The sequence below is a fragment of the Poeciliopsis prolifica genome, unplaced genomic scaffold (assembly GCF_027474105.1).
Source record: "Poeciliopsis prolifica strain line A6 unplaced genomic scaffold, Auburn_PproV2 SCAFFOLD074, whole genome shotgun sequence".
Lineage (NCBI taxonomy): Eukaryota > Metazoa > Chordata > Actinopteri > Cyprinodontiformes > Poeciliidae > Poeciliopsis > Poeciliopsis prolifica.
The window spans coordinates 30,926-50,363 of NW_026562449.1; the positions used below are offsets into that span (position 1 = coordinate 30,926).

Consider the following 19,438-nt stretch of genomic DNA (forward strand, 5'->3'; position numbering starts at 1 on the left):
TTGCTATCAGAGGCCAAGAAGAAGCTTCAAGTTCTTCTCCTGTTCAGCTCCACGTTCCTGTCAGAGACTTCAGCTCCTCATGAGAACAACTAAAGCCTGGAATAGACTGACACCAACATCCTGACATCTCATCCCTGAACAAAGCAGGTTCCTCCATACCTGAGAGCTTCCAGTCTCCAGTGTGGATCCTTCAGTCCAGCTGACAGCAGCTTCACTCCTGAGTCTCCTGGATGATTGTAGCTCAGGTCCAACTCTTTCAGATGGACCTGAGCTACTGAGGTCAGAGCTGAGGCCAGAGAAGCACAACCTTCCTCTGAGACCAAACAGCCTGATAAGCTGCAGATACACAATTCATCACATGATGAGAAAATGAGAATATTGGATGGATGGATGGATGATGGATGGATGGATGGATGGATGGATGGATGGATGGATGGATGGATGGATGGATGGATGGATGGATGGATGGATGGATGGATGGATGGATGGATGGATGGATGGATGGATGGATGGATGGATGGATGGATGGATGGATGGATGGATGGATGGATGGATGGATGGATGGATGGATGGATGGATGGATGGATGGATGGATGGATGGATGGATGGATGGATGGATGGATGGATGGATGGATGGATGGATGGATGGATGGATGGATGGATGGATGGATGGATGGATGGATGGATGGATGGATGGATGGATGGATGGATGGATGGATGGATGGATGGATGGATGGATGGATGGATGGATGGATTTATAACATGTGGAATAAATCAGAAAGCCAACCAACTGCTGGGATCTGTAATTATGCTTCTTTTTGCACCTGGATGCAGGAATTTGTCAAGAGCCCAGAGTTACCTGAGAGTTTCCAGTTTGGACTCTTCAGTCCAGCAGAGAGAAGCTTCATTCCTGAATCCTGCAGGTTGTTGTTACTCAGGTCCAGTTCTCTGAGACTGGAGGACTGGGAGCTGAGAACTGAGGACAGAGCTTCACAGCTACTCTCTGAGAGGTTACAGTAACTCAGTCTGAGGAGACCGGGAGAAAAATCTGTTAAAGAATTCTTCAAAGTAAAATTTTTTCCAATCAACAATGTTTTTCTTAGACAAAGAAAGAACCATTTTATTTTACATATGACTATGTGTTTGTTGTTAATTTTATAGTTGTCCACCCAACTATAAAATGAAACTACAGAACTACAACTCTAAGGAGTTTGGAAAGATAATTGTAAAATTACACAATAAAGAAAATGAATCCAATTTCAATTTTATTTCAAAGATGCATTTTGCTGCTTTAATATTCAACATTCTGTCCAGTTGCTGAAGGAAGTCTAATTCTCTTTTGTGCACCCACCCACAATGGGACATGTTGAAGAGACAATGCATCAATATATAAACTGAAAAATGAATATCATAATTAGCAGATTTCTATCTATAAAAAAATACAATCTGTGTCCTTACAGAGCTTTGTTGGAGGCTTTAACCACTGGCAGCAGCCTCAGAAGAACCTCCTCTGAAGCAGAGTATTTCTTCAGGTCAAACACATCCAGATCTTTTCCTGATGACACTAAGATGAAGATTAGAGCTGACCACTGAGCAGGAGACAGTTTATCTGTGGAGAGACTTCCTGAACTCAGAGACTGTTGGATCTCCTCCACTAGAGAACAGTCATTCAGTTCATTCAGACAGTGGAACAGATTGATGCTTTTCTCTGCAGATATATTCTCACTGATTTTTTTCTTGATGTACTGAACTGTTTTCTGATTGGTCTGTGAGCTACTTCCTGTCTTTGTCAGCAGACCTTGTAGGAGTCTCTGATTGGTCTGCAGTGAAAGTCCCAGGAGGAAGTGGAGGAACAAGTCCAGGCGTCCATTTGGACTCTGTAAGGCCTGGTCAACAGCTCTCTGATGGTGAGATTTTAGGTCAGATTTTTTTAGAAATGAAGATTTCTTAGATCTTTGTGTTTCTTTGATCAGGTTGACCCCAGAGTTGATGAAGGTCAGATGAACATGAAGATCAGCCAGAAACTTCTGAACATTCAAATGGACGAAGCAGAACACCTTGTCCTGGTACAAACCTCTCTCCTCTTTAAAGATCTGTGTGAACACTCCTGAGAACACTGAGGCTGCTCTGATATCGATGCCACACTCTGTCAGGTCTGATTCATGAAAGATCAGGTTTCCTTTCTGCAGCTGATCAAAAGCCAGTTTTCCTAGAGACTCGATCATCTTCCTGCTCTCTGGACTCCAGTGTGGATCTGTTTCAGCTCCTCCATCATACTTGACCTTCTTCACTTTGGTCTGAACCACCAGGAAGTGGTGTCTCTGGTCTCCAATACATCCTCCAGAACTGTAGCAGTGATCCAGCAGAAGACTGGGATGTGGCACATGATGTTGAGGCTTCGTGATGTCTTCATGTGGGAGATGATCCTGCTGGCCTGCTCCTCATCTCTGAATCTCTTCCTGAAGTACTCCTCCTTCTGTGGGTCATTGAACCCTCTGACCTCTGTCACCATGTCAACACACTGAGGAGGGATCTGACTGGCTGCTGCAGGTCGTGTGGTTATCCAGAAGAGAGCAGAGGGAAGCAGATTCCCCCTGATGAGGTTTGTCAGCAGAACATCCACTGAGGTGGATTCTGTAGCATCAGTCAGGATTTCCTTGTTGTGGAAGTCCAGTGGAAGTCGACTCTCATCCAAGCCAACAAAGATGAACAGAACCTGGAAGTGTTCAAAGCTGCAGATTTCTTTGGTTTCACTAAAGAAATTATGAACAAGTTCCACCAAGCAGAACATTTTTTCTTTCAGTACATTCAGCTCTCTGAAAGTGAATGGAAATATGAACAAGATGTTCTGGTGGGCTTTGTCTTCAGCCCAGTCCAGAGTGAATTTCTGTGTTAAGACTGTTTTCCCAATGCCAGCCACTCCCTTTGTGATTACAGTTCTGATTGGTTGATCTCTTCCAGATGGGACTTTAAAGATGTCTTCTTGTCTGATTGTTGTTTCTGGTCTGTGTGGTTTCCTGGATGCTGTTTCAATCTGTCTGACCTCATGTTCATCATTGTCCTCTCCAGTCCCTCCCTCTGTGATGTAGAGCTCTGTGAAGATCTGGTTCAGAATGGTTGGACTTTCTGCTTTAGCAATACCCTCAAACACAGACTGGAACTTCTTCTTCAGACCAGATTTAAGTTTGTGTTGACAAACTGGAGAAAGATGTCCTAAATTAACACAAAAACTAAAATCAGCATCTAAATAAAATAAATCAATCAAATTTTATTTGTATTGCACATTTCAACAAGAATGTCAAGGTTTCCGCTGTTTTACAGTCTTCTGGAAATTTGTTCCAAATTTTTGGTGCATAGATACTGAAAGGTTCTTCTCCTCTTTTGGTTCTGGTTCTGGGGATGCAGAGCAGACCAGAACCAGAGGACCTGAGGGTTCTGGAAGGTTGATACAAAAACACCAGATCTTTAATGTATTCCATGAAGTAAAAAAAGAAAAGAATAATTTCTGAAATTTTTATTGTCGAACCTTCTTTACAATAAACAAAATTGCGGAGGAAAAAAAAGATCTTATGTGTCAAAACATCTTGTATGTAGCGCACATCTGAGTCTGTGGGTGTGGGCAGGCCAAAGCTTAAATCTTATTGGTTTGTTTGATTTTGTTTATTTCGTGGCTTGACGCTTTTCCTGTAAGCAAAAAATGAATGAACGGAGATTGAACGTCCCATAGTTGTTTGAGCGGTTTTTTGGATCCTGGCAGAGATTGTCATCATGTGTGGTTCTGGCGGGTCGCCAGTTTATGAGCTTCTTTGATGTTTCCTGAACTGGAGAGCTGGCGGGTCAAGTTAGCGGACATCTGCGGCTCTTCTTGAGTGTTGGGCTAAGACTGGGTTAAACAATTTAATTTAGTCGAAACGTTCCCCAAAGAGTGAAAATTAAGCAAAACATTGTTGCTTCACCTTCTCCTTCTTTGGACGCTTGACACCACCTGAACCTGGGAATCAACAGCCTCCTCATTCCGTGAATCACACGGGGAGGCTTCGCTTCCATGTCTGTATTATTTAGCACCGTTTGTATAAAAAAAATAAGTAAATGGGTACACTGTTTTAGTGGTTTAGGTTTGTGCTAGTTTTGTGCAACGTGCACATGATACGGTTGGAGAGGTGATTGTGCTCCTGCAGGGCAGGTGAAGTGATAGTTTAGTGCAGACCTTCTGATCTGTAGGACATTTTTTTTCGACATCTTCAGGTGTCATCCAATGGGTGAAAGAAAAGCAAACTGACCAATAAGATTTAGGCTTTGGCCTTCCCTTTGACCCCCACTGATGTGCGCTACTTACAAAATGTTTTGGACAAAAGATCTTTTTCTTCTCTCCACAATTTTGTTAATAGTAAAGAGGACTATTGTCAGAAGTCCCTAACATTAATATGATCAGGCAGCATGTAATCATATTTATACATATATATACTATTATTATAAAGGCTGAGCCAAGAAAATTTCTGTCTGTATCAACAAGTAGCCCTTCATGTTACTCTGTTCCCGTGAAGTAGCTCCCAGTCTCAAAAAGGTTGTGACCCCGGCTCTAGATTGTTCCTCTTTGGAGCCAAAAATAATGACTTCAGTTTTGTTTTTGTTCAGCTGGAGAAAGTTTTGGCATATCCACACATTTATCTGTTCTAAGCATTAATTCAGTGATTGGATGGGGTCAAAGGTCACCTGGTGACATCATAATGTAGAGCTGAGTATCATCTGCTTAGTTATGGTAGCTAATATTATTTCCTGTTATAACCTGAGCTAGTGGGAGAATATAATTATTGAATAGGAGGGTTCCTGGGATTGAACCTTGGGGTACCCCACATGTAACCTTTGACCTCTTTGATGAGAAGTTTCCAATTGAAACAAAGAAATCCCTGTTCTCTATGTAAGATTCAAACCAGTCGAGCACTGTCATGGTCGACAGTGTCAAAAGCTGAACTGAGGTCCAACAGAACCAGCACCGTGGTTCTCCCATAGTCAGTATTGATATGGATATCATTGAATACTTTGACTAGGCCAGTCTCTGTGCTGTGGTGAGCCTGAAAACCAGATTGGAAGGAATCAAAGCAGTTGGTCATCATGAGGAAACTATTTAATTGTTTACACACAGTTTTTTCAATAACTTTGCTGATGAATGGGAGGTTGGAGGTCAGAGGCCAGAAATCAGAGATTGGCCTGTAACTCTGTAGGAGTGATTTGTCCAAATTGTTCTTTTTTTAGCAGTGGTGTGATGACTGCTGTTTTTAAAGCCTGGGGGAAAACGCCTGATGTAAGCGATGAGTTACTATTTGGATCAGATCAGTAGCAATAATAGGCAGGACTTTCTGAAAGAAATGTGTGGATAGGACATCCAGACAGCAGGAGCTTGAACTTAATAGACTTATAATTTCTTCTAGGATTTTATAATTAAGTAGTTGAAAATGGGTCATTTTGTCTATATTTGTTTTGTTTGGGTACAATTAATCCTCTGATTTTTTTAAATTTTCTCTGAAAAGAAGCTGGAAAACTTGTTACAGGCAGCATTAGATTGGAGTTCAAGTGGTAACGTCATAGGAGGGTTTATATAAATACGATACCATCTCTTCAGACATCAGTAAATGTCTGATTTATCTATCAGATCAAATTTCTGAAGAAATCCTCTTACTGATCTGCAGACGGTCGGCCAGCTTTTCCTGCTTCATCCTCCTCAGGAAGTTCAGTGTGATCTTCATCACTGCCTCTCTGCTGCTCTTTCTCTGCTCTTCATCATCACCTTCCAACACTTTATCATCTCTCTGACTCTCTAAACGTTCTGGGTAATTTGGACTCAGAACTTTCTGGATTTTCTTCAGTTCATTCTTCACAAAAGTGACAATGTTGTCCTCCAGCAGCTGGAACAGAATAATAGATGAAGGAAACATCAAAGTGAAATCATGGAGCAAAACACCAAATGGATGTTGGACAGACTGACAGTCCTCTGGTCTACAACTTGCAGCATGAAGGTGACTTTGACCAGAATTCATGGAAAAGTATTTGTTGTTCATATACAGACCATAAATATGGAGTCCAGCTGTGTTTGATGCTGCTGGGCCGATGGACTCCTGGGAACCTCTGAGCTCTGCTGGTCCACTCTGTGCAGGAACCAGGAACAATTAGGCAGTCATGAAATATTCCTGGTTCATGAGAACAGTTTTCGTCCTGGTCGTGGAACACTGGACCAGCTTTACACCTCAGCAGGTCCTGGAGGGTGCATGGGAGTTCACCCAACCAGTCTACATGTGCTTTGTGGACTTGGAGAAGGCGTTCGACCATGTCCCTCGGGGTGCCCTGTGGGGGGTTCTCCGAGAGTATAGGGTACTGGGCCCTTTGATACAGGCTGTCAGGTCCCTGTATGACCGGTGTCAGAGTCTGGTCCGCATTGCCGGCAATAAGTCGGGCTCGTATATATATATATATAGGGTTGGACTCCGCCAGGGCTGCCCTTTGTCACCGATTTTGTTCATTACTTTTATGGACAGAATTTCTAGGCGCAGCCAGGGTGTTGAGGGGATCCGTTTTGGTGTAAAGCAACGAAATGTAGTTTGCATCTATCCAAATGTGCTATACAGGATATAAATATTTATAAAAGTTGTACAAGATATAAACATAAATATGAGAGTTATGCACATATTATACAAATTACACAGATTACATGGAATATACAGGAATATGAAGAATGGATAGTACATATATATATATAACGTTTCACACGTTGGATGATTGGTGAGTACCGAGGTGTGAGGAACAGGGAGAGATGGTCTGATTGTCCGATGTGGGGGAGGGGTGTCGCCTTGTAAGCTCCAGCCAGATTGGAGTAGACATGGTCCATGGTGTTGTCTCCTCTGGTGTGGCAGGAGACGTGTTGGTGGAATCTGGGAAGGACTGTCTTCAAGTTGGAGTGGTATAAGTCACCCGCAACAATAATCTAGCTTTGGACCTAGTTCTCATTCAATTTGTTTTTGATTGTGTCTTTGTTTGTTTGTTTGTTTGTTTGTTTGTTTGTTTGTTTGTTTGTTTGTTTTAGTACAATAAAATCCATCATTAAGTGTTGAAAAGGATAGCCAGATGGCGGATGTGCAACTTGTGTTTGTTTGAAAATGTGGTGGACTGTGTGCAGCACAAATGTGACGTAATTTGCAAAAATTTTCAGCTGCAACAGAGAACCCCTTAGTGAAGCCATGTTGTTTTACATAGAAACCTACACAGTTTAAACCTTTCTCTGATCTGGAGGGGAAACCAGAATCATGTCAGGATTAATTAGTGGGACGTCTGTCAGGTCTGGTCATGGCATGCAGACAATGTTTAAAACCAGTGGTTCTCAAAGTGTGGAGTGTGCCCCCTGTGTGTTTGTGTGTGTGTATATGTAACATAGTTAATATTGTACAGAATTCCACTTGTCTTTACTTCCAAGTTTGGGTTCAGATGTAATGGGTGAAACAGCACCCCCTCCTGGTGGTTGGCAACGTTGACAATAGTGAACATAGATATCTCGTTGCCAGTCATGAGAGATGGGCGCGAGGTAGGTTCACTGGGAACATTGTAACGGTCCTGTGGAATGTTCTGTTAGTTTGTTGCTAACATAAAATACTATTCCTCGTAAGGTGCTGTACTGCCGGTGATGAACCTGGTCCCTGATTATTTTATATCCTGTTTCATCCAGGTACATATTGTTTCATTTATTTATTGTTTTATTTCCTTGTAATTCTGTCTAATGTTAATGTATAAAATACGGCCGTTGGCCAGTTCATGAGAGATGGGCGCGAGGTGCTGTATTGCCGGTGATGAACCTGGTCCCTGATTATTTTATATCCTGTTTCATCCAGATAAACTTCATCTTGTATCATCCTGTCTCCTGGTCCATATTCACACAACGCAGAGTACTGACGAAAAGCCATAATAATTAAAAAGATTACATGTAGGTGTGTGTGTGTGGATGTGTGTGTGGGAGGGAGGCTTTTGGCGGAAGCAGTATGGGGAAAAAAACTTGAAGTGTGAAATAAACTTCAGTTTAGTTTGAAAACAAAATATGTGTATAGGTTGAACCAGTTGATTTATTTATTTATTTATTTCTGTTTTGGGGGGATTTTATTGTAATCCATAGGGGCTGGGGGGCGGAGCTTTCGGAACCACTGGGGATAGACGGGGCAGAAAATATTTGGGGCCACTGGTTTCAAACAATAGTGCTGTCATGTGGTTCACCATCTTCAGCAATAGGTATAACATTGGAACAGTTTTTTCAGGTTTAGGAAGTGCAATAGTCGGCACCTGAGAAAAAAAGCCGTTGAAGGGAAACCCTGCTCTATGTTAAAGAACTCTACTCACTCTGGAGTCCATGTGATTTCATCATTTTTTAAGTCCTTTCTATGGCTCAAAGTGAAAGGCGTTCAAAATGTCGATTTTTTTCTCTTTCTAAATAAAAATTTCCATCCTGAAGTCAAACTAAAATCTCAAATCCTCTAATTCAATGTTCACAATCAGTGGAGTGAAATAGTTTTACGTGTGGATGTTTTATCTCCTCCCCTTCACCTGGGGGCGCAGTTGTCTTCCTGCAGTACTTATTTTAGTGTTTCCGGGTCAGGCGGCGTCCTGGCTGTGTTGATGGTTGCACGCACGTGTTGTTTCTGTCTACATCGGTACCTTTGACCCAAACAGACGGAGTCAGTTCATCAGAACCAGCCAGGGAGTATCGGACAAATCTTGGAGACTTCCTGCAGCCATGGGCCCGGTGAGAAGACCTGCTAAAATTTGGAACAGATGCTGGTTTTGTGGGACCGAGCTGCTTACGTTTTGATTTACTACAGGTTGAAGTAAAAATGCAGACAGAAAAATTACTTTAAGCTTTATCTTGCGTTTTTTTAGTGCGCTATAAATCTTCTGTGCTAGCTGTAGGAACACAGCTCCACAGTCTCCAGGTCCACAGTCTTCTATTGCTGGCGACTACAAGACCAGAGATTCATTGTCAGGGTCACTGCCGTACTTGCAGTTTGAAGGCAGTGGTTTAAATCTGTCTGATCGTTGATGCTTTTTAATTGCTTCTTGGCAGTTCAGTCATATCCCTGCATTTAGAATACACCAAGTTGTGAAACACTATTTACAGATGTTTTACTTTTCTGTCAGACTTCCAATATTTGTTAACGAAAAAAAGATATCCAAATCAAGAAATCACTTGAAATCAACCTGCCAATCAGCATGAGGTCATGTAAAGGGTCTGGAAGAAAAACAACATGCCCCGATCTAAAGAAATAACAATAATAAAAAGAAAAATTCAAAGAAATGAAAGGCCAATTTGTTCTCGTCAGTGTGTGAATGTATGCATGTGTTTCTGCTGGGGGTGAAACTAGGATAGCTAGAAAAGTCAATTTACCATTAAAATAAGAAGAGATTGCCACAAGCATGGAAAAGAAAAAGTACAAAACATTTCATTTCCATTTGGGATAGGCCTAGACAATATGATTGAAAAAAGTATTACAGTACATAAGGATTTCATAATCAATATCAATAATTATTGATATATATTTTCTGTGAAATATTTGGTGGTTAAAAATGCACACTTCATTATGTAGTGCAGAATATTATATGTTTTTAATTTGTCTTTTTTAAGCTGAACACAAATATATTTTATTAGAGGCTTAAACAAAATCCATCCATTTTCTAATCACCCTTCTCCCTATTGGGGTCGGGAGTTGCTGGTGTCTATCTCCAGCTGAGTTCCGGGCGATCTGTCCAGGGTTCACCCTGGACAGATCGCCAGTCTGTCGCAGGGCAACACAGAGACAAACAGGACAAACAACCATCCACACTCACACCTAGGTTGAATTTGGAAAGACCAATTAACCTGACAGTCATGTTTTTGGACTGTGGGAGGAAGCTGGAGAACCCGGAGAGAACCCACGCATGCACAGGGAGAACATGCAAACTCTGTGCAGAAAGATCCCAGGCCGGGAATCGAACCAAGGCAACAGTGCTAACAACTGCGCCACTGTGCAGCCAAAAATCCTTTGATGATAAAGTTCATAGTGTGAAATTGTAAATATAATCAAGTTCTAACAAACTGCACATTTAGTAGCCAGGATAGATTCATTCATTTTTGAGAAGTAAATACATTAGTTGTTTTTAGTTAGAATCATCAGATGAACTGTAGATTGTGGAAAGGCTTACAGTAAACTGGTCAAACATTATTGGTAGCATGTCAGCTGAAATGGAAATGTTGTGTTCTATGCACCCGCCATGCACAGCTCCGCTCAAAGAAGCGCCGGCCAACATTTCGTCGGCTGTTGAAGACTAGTGGTATGAAACTTGAAAACAAACTGAAGAGCCGACAGCAGAAGCAGCAAAATGTGGCCAAGAAACAACGCAAGGAGCAGAAGAGGCTGCGGCAGGCCATGAAAGGTGCTGCGCTTCAGGTGCCCCAGGTGCTGGAGACATACAGAAAGAGACCAGGTGAGACATCCTGAAGCATGCAGTATACACACACAGCTGTCAGCAGTTGATGGGTCCATCAGTAAAGTCATTCTCAACTGTTTGACAGAGGAAGAGAATGAAGAGGAGGAGTTCCTGGAGACCCTGCCCTCGGACATGATGGATGAAGAAGACTTAAAGGAAATGACTGCCATGGCCAGAAAAGCATCCTTCATAACCAGAGATCTGTCGTCCTGGTAACATGCTCGTTGTCATAATATGTCTTAGTGAACTGGCAGTAACTAAAGTGTGTCTATTTTCTCCCAGCGGGTCGGTGCATAGCAGCAAGAGGAAGAACGCTGATGTGGTGCGCAGCTACGAGAAGATTCCAAGAAAGATGGCAAAGATGCAGGAGAAAGAGGTGATCCAACTCCTTCCAATCAAAGATAAAGACAGAGTGATTCCGAGGAGCATCGAAAGAGGTAACTTCTATGTTACTTACTATTTACAACTCACTTTGATTACTGCCGTCACCCGTGAAACTGTCTTGCTTTGTTTTTTGTAAGCGGTTAAACAACATCAGGAGGAGGAAGAGGAGGAGGAGCTTGCAGGGATGCCAGAGCAGGAGGAAGACGGTAGGAAAGAAAGCCTGCTGGTCTGTCAAAACTATCAGGTTTATTATCTTGGACATGATGGTCTGTGTAATAGCAACAATTGTCATTTTCCCAATGTCAGTGTTTTCATAAGTTTCCGCAAAATCAATCTGGCGTAAAAGAGAAGTTATGGTATACTAGAAAGATTAAGGGATGTACCAGAGATCCACATGGAGCTGCAGACCAACTGGTTTGACATAAATTTGATGTGCCTGTCATACTGTCTCCTGTGTAGATGGAGAGCCACCGAGCTACAAGGAGCTGACACCAGAGGAAAGAGAACAATTTAGAATTCAGACATTAAACATAAAGAAACAGCGCATCGCCAGCATGGCTTCAGCCATCATCTCAGATCCATTAAACAATGTAAGTGGAATGATGAAGGTAGGATGTAGAATTATTTTTGATTTTCATGAAAGCAAAAAGTTAATATAAGGAGAGTGAGAATAATTAATTGATGATGTTAGGTATTTTCTTAACCTACATAAAAAGACAAGGTTTTAGTTGAGTTTCAGTCTTTTGCAAAAGGAGAAGATATAGCAAACCACTTCTTCCAGGTGTTTACCATGCGTTCTGACTTTCTGCATCAGAACTGGTCTTTTATTACAAAAGATAGCGGGAATGGAATGTGGCTATTCTGAACAAAGAAAGAATACAGAAGCTAACATTCTACACACAGGCTGTTTAAGGCGTATCCCAAGATAAGACGTAGCTGCAGCTTCAAGGTTTAACAAAATCATCCTCTCTGGGGTGTGAATACTAAACCTATGAATGAGAAACAAACTAGTGAAACTATTAATGTAAGAATGATAACAAAACATAATTATTCTAACAGATGAAACATTATCTTAGCCAATTTCCTCCTCCAGGAAGGAACAACAGCCAAACAGAATGAAACACCAGGTCTAGCTTGCATGGAGCGACATAACTAAGGAAACGAAAAGTTATCAGTTGGAATTATCTCAAATGATGCCAATTAGAGAGGAGTAGAAGAAAAAGTGAGAGAAGTGGTCAGTAGTGGTCAACCAGTAGCTGTAGCATAACTACAGAAATAACTCAGGATAACCTAAACCATATAGCTAATTTTGACAATAAGTTATCTTGTCAAAATTGGTTCAAGCATGCTTTTAGTATGCTTCCTATATATTTATAGGTACTTAATACTTGGTATACTTAAAATGTACTTACCAAAAGGTAGAAATAAAATTACTCCCTGAGATTCAGAGGAATTTAACCATGGAATAGATTCTTAAAGATTTTAAAAGCATCATCTGATAAAAATCTTCTGTCAGGATTGGATTAAAATAAACTCAAAGGTTTTCAAAAAATGATCAGGCAGCAGAGGTTTATGGGGAAGTACCATTATTTCCTCACACTCATGTCAGTCAGCTCAAAGCGTAGAGCATGACCCTGGGGTAGGAGTGAATTCTTTGAGTGAAGCCAGTTGAGTCTAGAATAAACATTAAAGGCTACATTTAGACTGTCAACCTCAGTGTCAGTTAGTGGAGACGACAGTATTATTAATTAGAATTTATCAAGTCAGCAATATATCAAAATTGTTATGACAAATTTTTCACAATACTTGATAAGCGACATGATACACACCCACATTTTGTGTTGGTGGTACTTCCTGCAGATGAAGCGTGTGAAAGAACTGCGGGGGATGATGATGGAGGTTGACCCCAGCGTGGCGGTCTCAGTGAGGAAAATGGTGATGGTTTCTCTCATGGAGGTCTTCAAAGACATCGCCCCCACCTACAGGATACGACCCCTGACCTCTGCAGAGAAGAACACCAAGGTCACCTGGGCTCCATCTGTGTGTTCAGTGACTGTTGGAGCAGGTTTTAACAGCTGCTGTATCTCTGTTGTCCTGCAGGTGAAGAAAGAGACGCAGCAGCTTAGAGAGTTTGAGGAAAGTCTTGTCAGTCAGTACAAGTTCTATCTGGAGGATTTGGAACAGACGATTAAAGGTACATCATTGCAACACATACACACACGCACACACACTTCTCACAGTCTGTCTTCGTCCCCAGACTGGAAGCAGAAGAAGAGGAAACGCAGTCAGGTAGTGAGCTTCCAGTCATACCGTGGCCTGGCTGAGGTCTCAGTTCGTTGCCTGTGTGAGCTGCTGCTCTCTATGCCACACTTCAACTTCCACAACAACATCATTGTCATCTTGGTTCCTCTGATGAATGACCCCCTCAAGAAGGTTAGATATTTCAGAGCTGTGCTGCTGAGACTGAGCATCCTGTATGTCTTTTGATGTAGATTAGACCGGACAGGTCAGCAGATAATGGGTTCATGGATCCATCCTTGTTGCAGGTGTCAGACATGTGCTGTGATGCATTCAGGAAGCTCTTTCAGGAAGACAGAGTAGGCGGGGCATCACTGGCCACAGTGCGGGTCATCTCTGGCCTCACCAAAAGCCTCAACTACAATGTCAGACCTGAGGTAACAAATAAGATGTTCCTTAACCTTGTGTTGATCTATACAATTATGACTTTTTGCACTTCTTGACACCTTCTTTCACCTTGGTTCTTCTCCTGCTTATCAACAGATGCTTCGAACTTTGCTGAATCTGAGGATCAAGGAGGTGGAGATGAAGAAGGACCTGGAGGCCACAGCACCAAAGACCAAGTTTATGACAAACAAAGAGAAGAAGAAAAACTTATCCAGGATGCAGAGGAAGGTAAATAAAATACTCAGCTGGAGCACAAGTAGAGCTTGTTTTTTAAAATTTGTTTTAGTTTTATGCAAACAAAGACATATAGTCTGACAAACAGATCCATTGAGTTCCAAGTTTGTGACAAAGCTGCTTCCCCCTCACAAAGCTCTTTCCCATCACAAGTGTGTCAGTCTTTCAGATCTGTGGGTAGATCTACCATAACAAATGTGCTTGAACTATTCTGCAGTGTAAATAAGAATCAAACAGGAAAATAAAATGTTCCTTTGGTTCTCCCCAACTGTTTTTATAGATCATCTGAGAGAGAAAAGGAATATAAGCAAATGCTCATTAGTTCTTTTATCCTTACTGACCGCCAGAGGGTGGTGCTGAAAGCACTGAATGTTCCCTTCGTACATGCACTGTTCGAGCAATAATAACAGAGTCACACCTGTGACATCGGATGATCAATCAGAGCCTATATAGCATGACGTCATCCAATGCTATACAGGAATACCAGTTCCTACAGAATCTTCTCGCGAAATGCAAGAATTCTGAGTGACAGAGAATCTCTGGCGGTCGTCCGGGATTCATAGAACCATACGTAACTTTTGTTTTATATCACTGAATCCATATTGGGCCAGTAAGAAGTAAAAACAAGGGTGTGTATTTATTTTAATATCTTTTGGGAACCATTTTTCTGACACATACAGTGGGTTGTGGGGACCCATTTCTCCACACTGTGTCAGGGATTAGATTTAGGACTAAGGTGTGAATTGAGTTTTGGTTAGGGTTAGGTCTGTAATGGTTAGGGTTAAGATAAGGGCTTATCCTTATGAACGGAAGTCACCGGAAAGTCCCCACAAAGATAGGTTGAGAGTAAACGTGTGTGTGGGTGCGTGTGTGTGTGTGTGCGTGTGCGTGTGTGTCACACAGTGGAAGAAAGCAGAAGAGAAGCTGGAAAAGGAGCTTCTAGAGGCTGAAGCTTCAGAAAGCAAAGAGAAGAAGACCAAACTGGTAAGATTTGGTTCCAAAATTAAAATGAGAGGACAGAGTACAGATAAAGGCTAACATCCTCATCCTCCCTCTTCTTCATCTGCAGCACACAGAGACTCTAAACATCGTCTTCCTCATCTACTTCAGGATTCTGAAGAAAGCTCAGCGCTCAGTTCTCCTCTCTGCTGTCCTGGAAGGACTGGCTAAGTAAGACACTCTCTGGATGACAACAATGTTACAGTACCTTTGAAGGAATAACCATGATGCCACTACCCTCCAGTTTTGCTCACCTGATCAACCTGGAATTCTTTGATGACCTGCTGAATGTGCTGCAGAACCTCATCCAATCAGGAGTAAGTATGCCACCCCTAAAGAGTGGTCTGCATCTCAATATTTTAATTGATACCATTGATCTGTGCAGAATCTGACCAATCGGGAGAGTCTCCACTGCATCCAGACAGTTTTTACCATCCTGTCTGGACAAGGTAGGATTGTTCTTGAAACGTTGTAATACCAGTCCACAGCGTTCTGCAAGGCTTGTCTGCATTCAGTAGAACTGGAAGAAAGAAATATTCAAGTTTAATGACTTTGCTCTGTGGTTTACAAGAACAGCATCTTGGTTATGTAGTCTAAGCAGGTGAGTTGGTGACTCTACAAGGACAGCTTGTCTCATCCTCACTTTGCCCCTTTTAATCAGAATCAAAATGCTTTATTGGTATTATACAAAACATAATTTTATTCCAGTACATCCAAACCAAAAACAGACAAATAAACAAACAAAACAAGGAATATAGGTGACCAGGGCTGGAGCCCTTTGCATTGGATCAAAAAATGAAAAGATGAGGTGAATACAAAAAAACATAACTCAAACTGTCTCCACAGTAAGGGCAGAATCTGAGGTTACAAAAAAGGTTGCATTTGAGACAATACAGGTAACTACAGAATTCTCGTCTAGACCAATTCTCCATTAAGCACTGTATTTAGAAAAGATCCCTAAAAATATTGTCTCCACAGTAAGGGAGAGGTTACAAAAAGGTTGCATTAAAAAAAGCAACAAGTAGACAGGAGTGAAGCCAGCAAAGGCAGTGAGTTTGAGGGGTATGCGTTTCTAATCATGAAGAATGAAAGTCAGTGTAAGAGTGCAGGAAGCTCCTGAACACTGCCCCAGAGAGCAGGAAGAGACAAATTTATAACTGCTTTTTTGTTTAGATCAGTTCTAAACCTAGATTCATATTGGTGTGGAGGTAAATATTTCTGTTTTTGTGGTCCAGGTGACGCCCTGAACATCGATCCTCTAAACTTCTACTCTCAGCTTTACAAAATTCTGCTTTTTCACATTCTCTAAATTCTAAACTTTCCTAAATTACCAATCACACAGATTTGATCACACAAGTCAAAATGTCTGCGTTTCACATTTTGGCTATCTCAGGGGCACCCAATAATGACATCATCATTGTGCTGCGGTGTCTGGACGCCATGCTGACTCGTCGCAGAAAGCAGGTAACCCTGCAGAGAGCCATGGCCTTCTTCAAACGACTGAGTGTGCTCAGTCTACACGTCCTGCCCAATGCCAGCATTGGAATTCTTGCAGCAAACCGAGCTACCATGCACGTGAGTCTTTCAAGCCTTCTAAATGAACCTGGCTCTTTTTAGTTCATGGAAAAGATTGCCAAATTTCTACCTTTTTGTCAAAACTCATTTTGTTCTGTTTCATTTGACAGTCATTCCCCAAATGCGACTTCCTTTTGGATAACGAAATTCAGGGCAGTGGCTTCTACCTGATGGAATTAGATGAACCTGAATATTGCAATGCTCAGAACACTGCACTCTGGGAGCTCCACACACTGCAGGTATACACACACATCAGGCTCAGAAATGGGATTTTAGCCAGTTTGGCTTGCAAAAGAAACTTTCACAGTTTAAACTAAATTGTGAAACTCAAATGTTACAATTCAGGTAATAATACAGAATTCTCGTCTAGACCAATTCTCCATTAAGCACTGTATTTAGAAAAGATGCCCATGTGTATGTTTGTGTTTATGTGTATCTTATACATTGCGCCATCTTCCCAGGTTGAGAGCCAGCCTGGGAGTTCTCCTCTTGCCTCACACGCCTGACTTCAACATGTTTGTGTTGCTGTTTTTTCAGAGACATTTCCACCCGGTTGTACGGCGGTTTGCGGGTTATTTGAGTCATGGAGCGCCGAGTGATGGCTCGGCAGCACTCAGTATGGAGCTCAGCCGCAGGTGAAACACTTTCAGTTACAAGCAGACCTGGAAGGCATATAAAATTACATTCAGCAACAGCATGGCCTGGTCAGCTGCATTAAAAGACGTCTTCACCTTTTCAGGTCTCCACTGGAGCTGTTTGAAGACTACAGTGTCAAAGATATGACCTTTAACCCTCCTGTGGCTTCACCCACATCCAAGAAGAAGGTGAGAAAGTCCTGGTCACCTGCATCCATGTTTTTATTCTGATTCTCATTTCTTCATGTTGTGTGTGTGTTTGTGTTTACCTACATACTGGGCTCAATTTCTTACTTTTCAGGATCAGTTTGTGGTCGGAACGGCGCTGCTAGATGACAGGCTGCAGAAACAAGCAGATAGCATCCTGAGTGATACACGCATGGACTTCACTGCAACACGCCTCTGAGACGCTTACACTCTCACATCGAGGATCTGCTTAAAAAGATAAACAGATTCCTTTTTATTCAAAACAGCTTGAGGTGGCGTAGAACAGGACACATGACCTGGAGTTGCTTTGTGATTGAGACTGTTGAAACCTATAGCACATAACAGTGGTGAAGTAAAATATTCCCAGCACATCTCTGGTCTTACAAGTCTTACAAGATCATTTTCATGTTTCAAACCGGACTAATAAAAGTACCCATCAACCAGTTTCTTTGTGTTTCCTGAAGAAAAGACGCGGCTCAGAGGAGAGACACTTTATGGTCCTGAAAATATCCAGTTTTAGTTGTAAAGTTCCTTCCAGCAAACTTGTTACTTTACCTAGTCGGTGCCTCCACATTGTCTCTGCCTTTAAAATGTTCTGCTTTTCTTCAAACACTCACTTTTAACTTTACAGGGATGGAAAGTTACAGCATTGTTTTCAGGATTTATTCCTGAAATACATCCAACCAAAGAACATGTTTAGATTATGAGTCTGACTTCCACTCCTGAAGCTGGTTTCTTAAAGCTTGTTCAGACAGATTCTTGTTTGTCTTTCATTTTTGTTGCTAAGTTTCTTTTTTTATCTAGCAAACTGAGTTGCATTTCATGTTCTTTCACAGGTGCAGTGTTTGTTTGCCATCATATGTTTCAGCTGGCAGTCCTCTGCTTGGAGTTATGTTTTATTTCTTTTAACGTCTCACAGTTTAATGCTTCATAGCATTAAACTGAATTCAGATTAAAAAAAAATTAACTCTCTTAAAGTGATTCTGTTTTTATTTTTTGGCTAATTAGAATATGTTTTCACAATTTTGTGTGTTGAGTATTATATTTCCTCGCTCCTAAATGTTCCACAGTCAACTGTGAGACTCATGTTGTAAGAAAATGGAAGTGTTTGGTAACGACAGTAACTCAGCCTGGTAGGGAATGCAAACTGATGGAGCTGATGCTGAAGCACATAGTGTGAAGAGGTCGGCAACTTTCTGCAGTCAAGGTTGGCTACATGAAGGCTAAATGTGACCTTCAGATTAGCTCAAGAACAATGCACAAAGAGCTATTATTATTATTAGAGTAGCGACAGTAAAACAGGCAGGGACTTAAGGCGAGCTTACTGGGAATTCCTCGTTGATGGGAGGAATTTTAGGATTCATTCATTTATCATTTCTAATGAACACCAAGGTCACCTGGGCTCCATCTGTGTGTTCAGTGACTGTTGGAGCAGGTTTTAACAGCTGCTGTAACTATTGTGCAGAAAATGCAGAAAATTTAGCCATTTTCTGCATTTTTTTTTATTCAGGCATACTAAGTCCATTGGTATTGGACTTAGTATGAATGTGCTGAAGATTTCAATCTTGTTCATTATCCTGGATGTTACATTAAACAAGGTTAATAAATACTAGTATGTTAATGGAATCAATAAAACAACAAATTAATATGAAGTTGGAAAAGTATTGTCTATTTGGCTATTGTGGCTCTAACATTAACGCTACACTCTGCCTCCTTCAGAGGAAGCAAATTGCATCAGCCCACAGTGTATGTTAAGATGCTTTGTCCCAGAAATGTTTTCATTTCTTTCTTGCAAAAATTATCTGCTGATCTAATTGCTATTCATCTGCTTAACCTTATAAACCTCAGCATGACCCATTGAGCAATCATACAATAATATTTGTATGTAAGAAAGATTGAAATGAGGACTTAGTCCTGATCTCAGTACTAAATGTTACTTTTATTCCAACAGAAATTTAAATAAAATGAAAACAATACTTACTGGTCTTTTACTTTCTTAAATGTGCTGTGTGTTGATGTCAGTTATGTCTGACTAATCAGTGGACATTTGCATTGTGTGATTTGAATCTGATTGATTTAACTTAAAAGTGGCTGTGAGTGGAAAGCCCTCCAGGGTGTGAACAGTTCATGTTATTTTGGTGGGTAGACAATCCGCAACCGATACATAAAGAACATGATGCTGCTTACAAGTTCAGTAGACTCAAAATGTCATGCGTTAACACATA

General features: G+C 41.4%; 1 protein-coding gene across 1 annotated transcript; it reads left to right on the top strand.

Annotated features, from left to right (window-relative positions):
* The first annotated feature begins 8,629 nt into the window (after positions 1 to 8,629).
* Positions 8,630 to 19,189, top strand: noc3l (NOC3-like DNA replication regulator). The gene is made up of 21 exons (XM_055021191.1): positions 8,630 to 8,776; positions 10,287 to 10,491; positions 10,580 to 10,706; positions 10,777 to 10,931; positions 11,016 to 11,084; positions 11,338 to 11,468; positions 12,739 to 12,900; positions 12,979 to 13,072; positions 13,136 to 13,311; positions 13,425 to 13,553; positions 13,660 to 13,791; positions 14,701 to 14,781; positions 14,867 to 14,967; positions 15,041 to 15,113; positions 15,182 to 15,245; positions 16,032 to 16,094; positions 16,169 to 16,371; positions 16,482 to 16,610; positions 16,909 to 17,006; positions 17,111 to 17,195; positions 17,308 to 19,189. The coding sequence occupies exons 1-21, from the start codon at positions 8,768 to 8,770 to the stop codon at positions 17,410 to 17,412; spliced, it is 2,391 nt and encodes a 796-aa protein (XP_054877166.1). The 5' UTR covers positions 8,630 to 8,767; the 3' UTR covers positions 17,413 to 19,189.
* Positions 19,190 to 19,438: the final 249 nt, after the last annotated feature.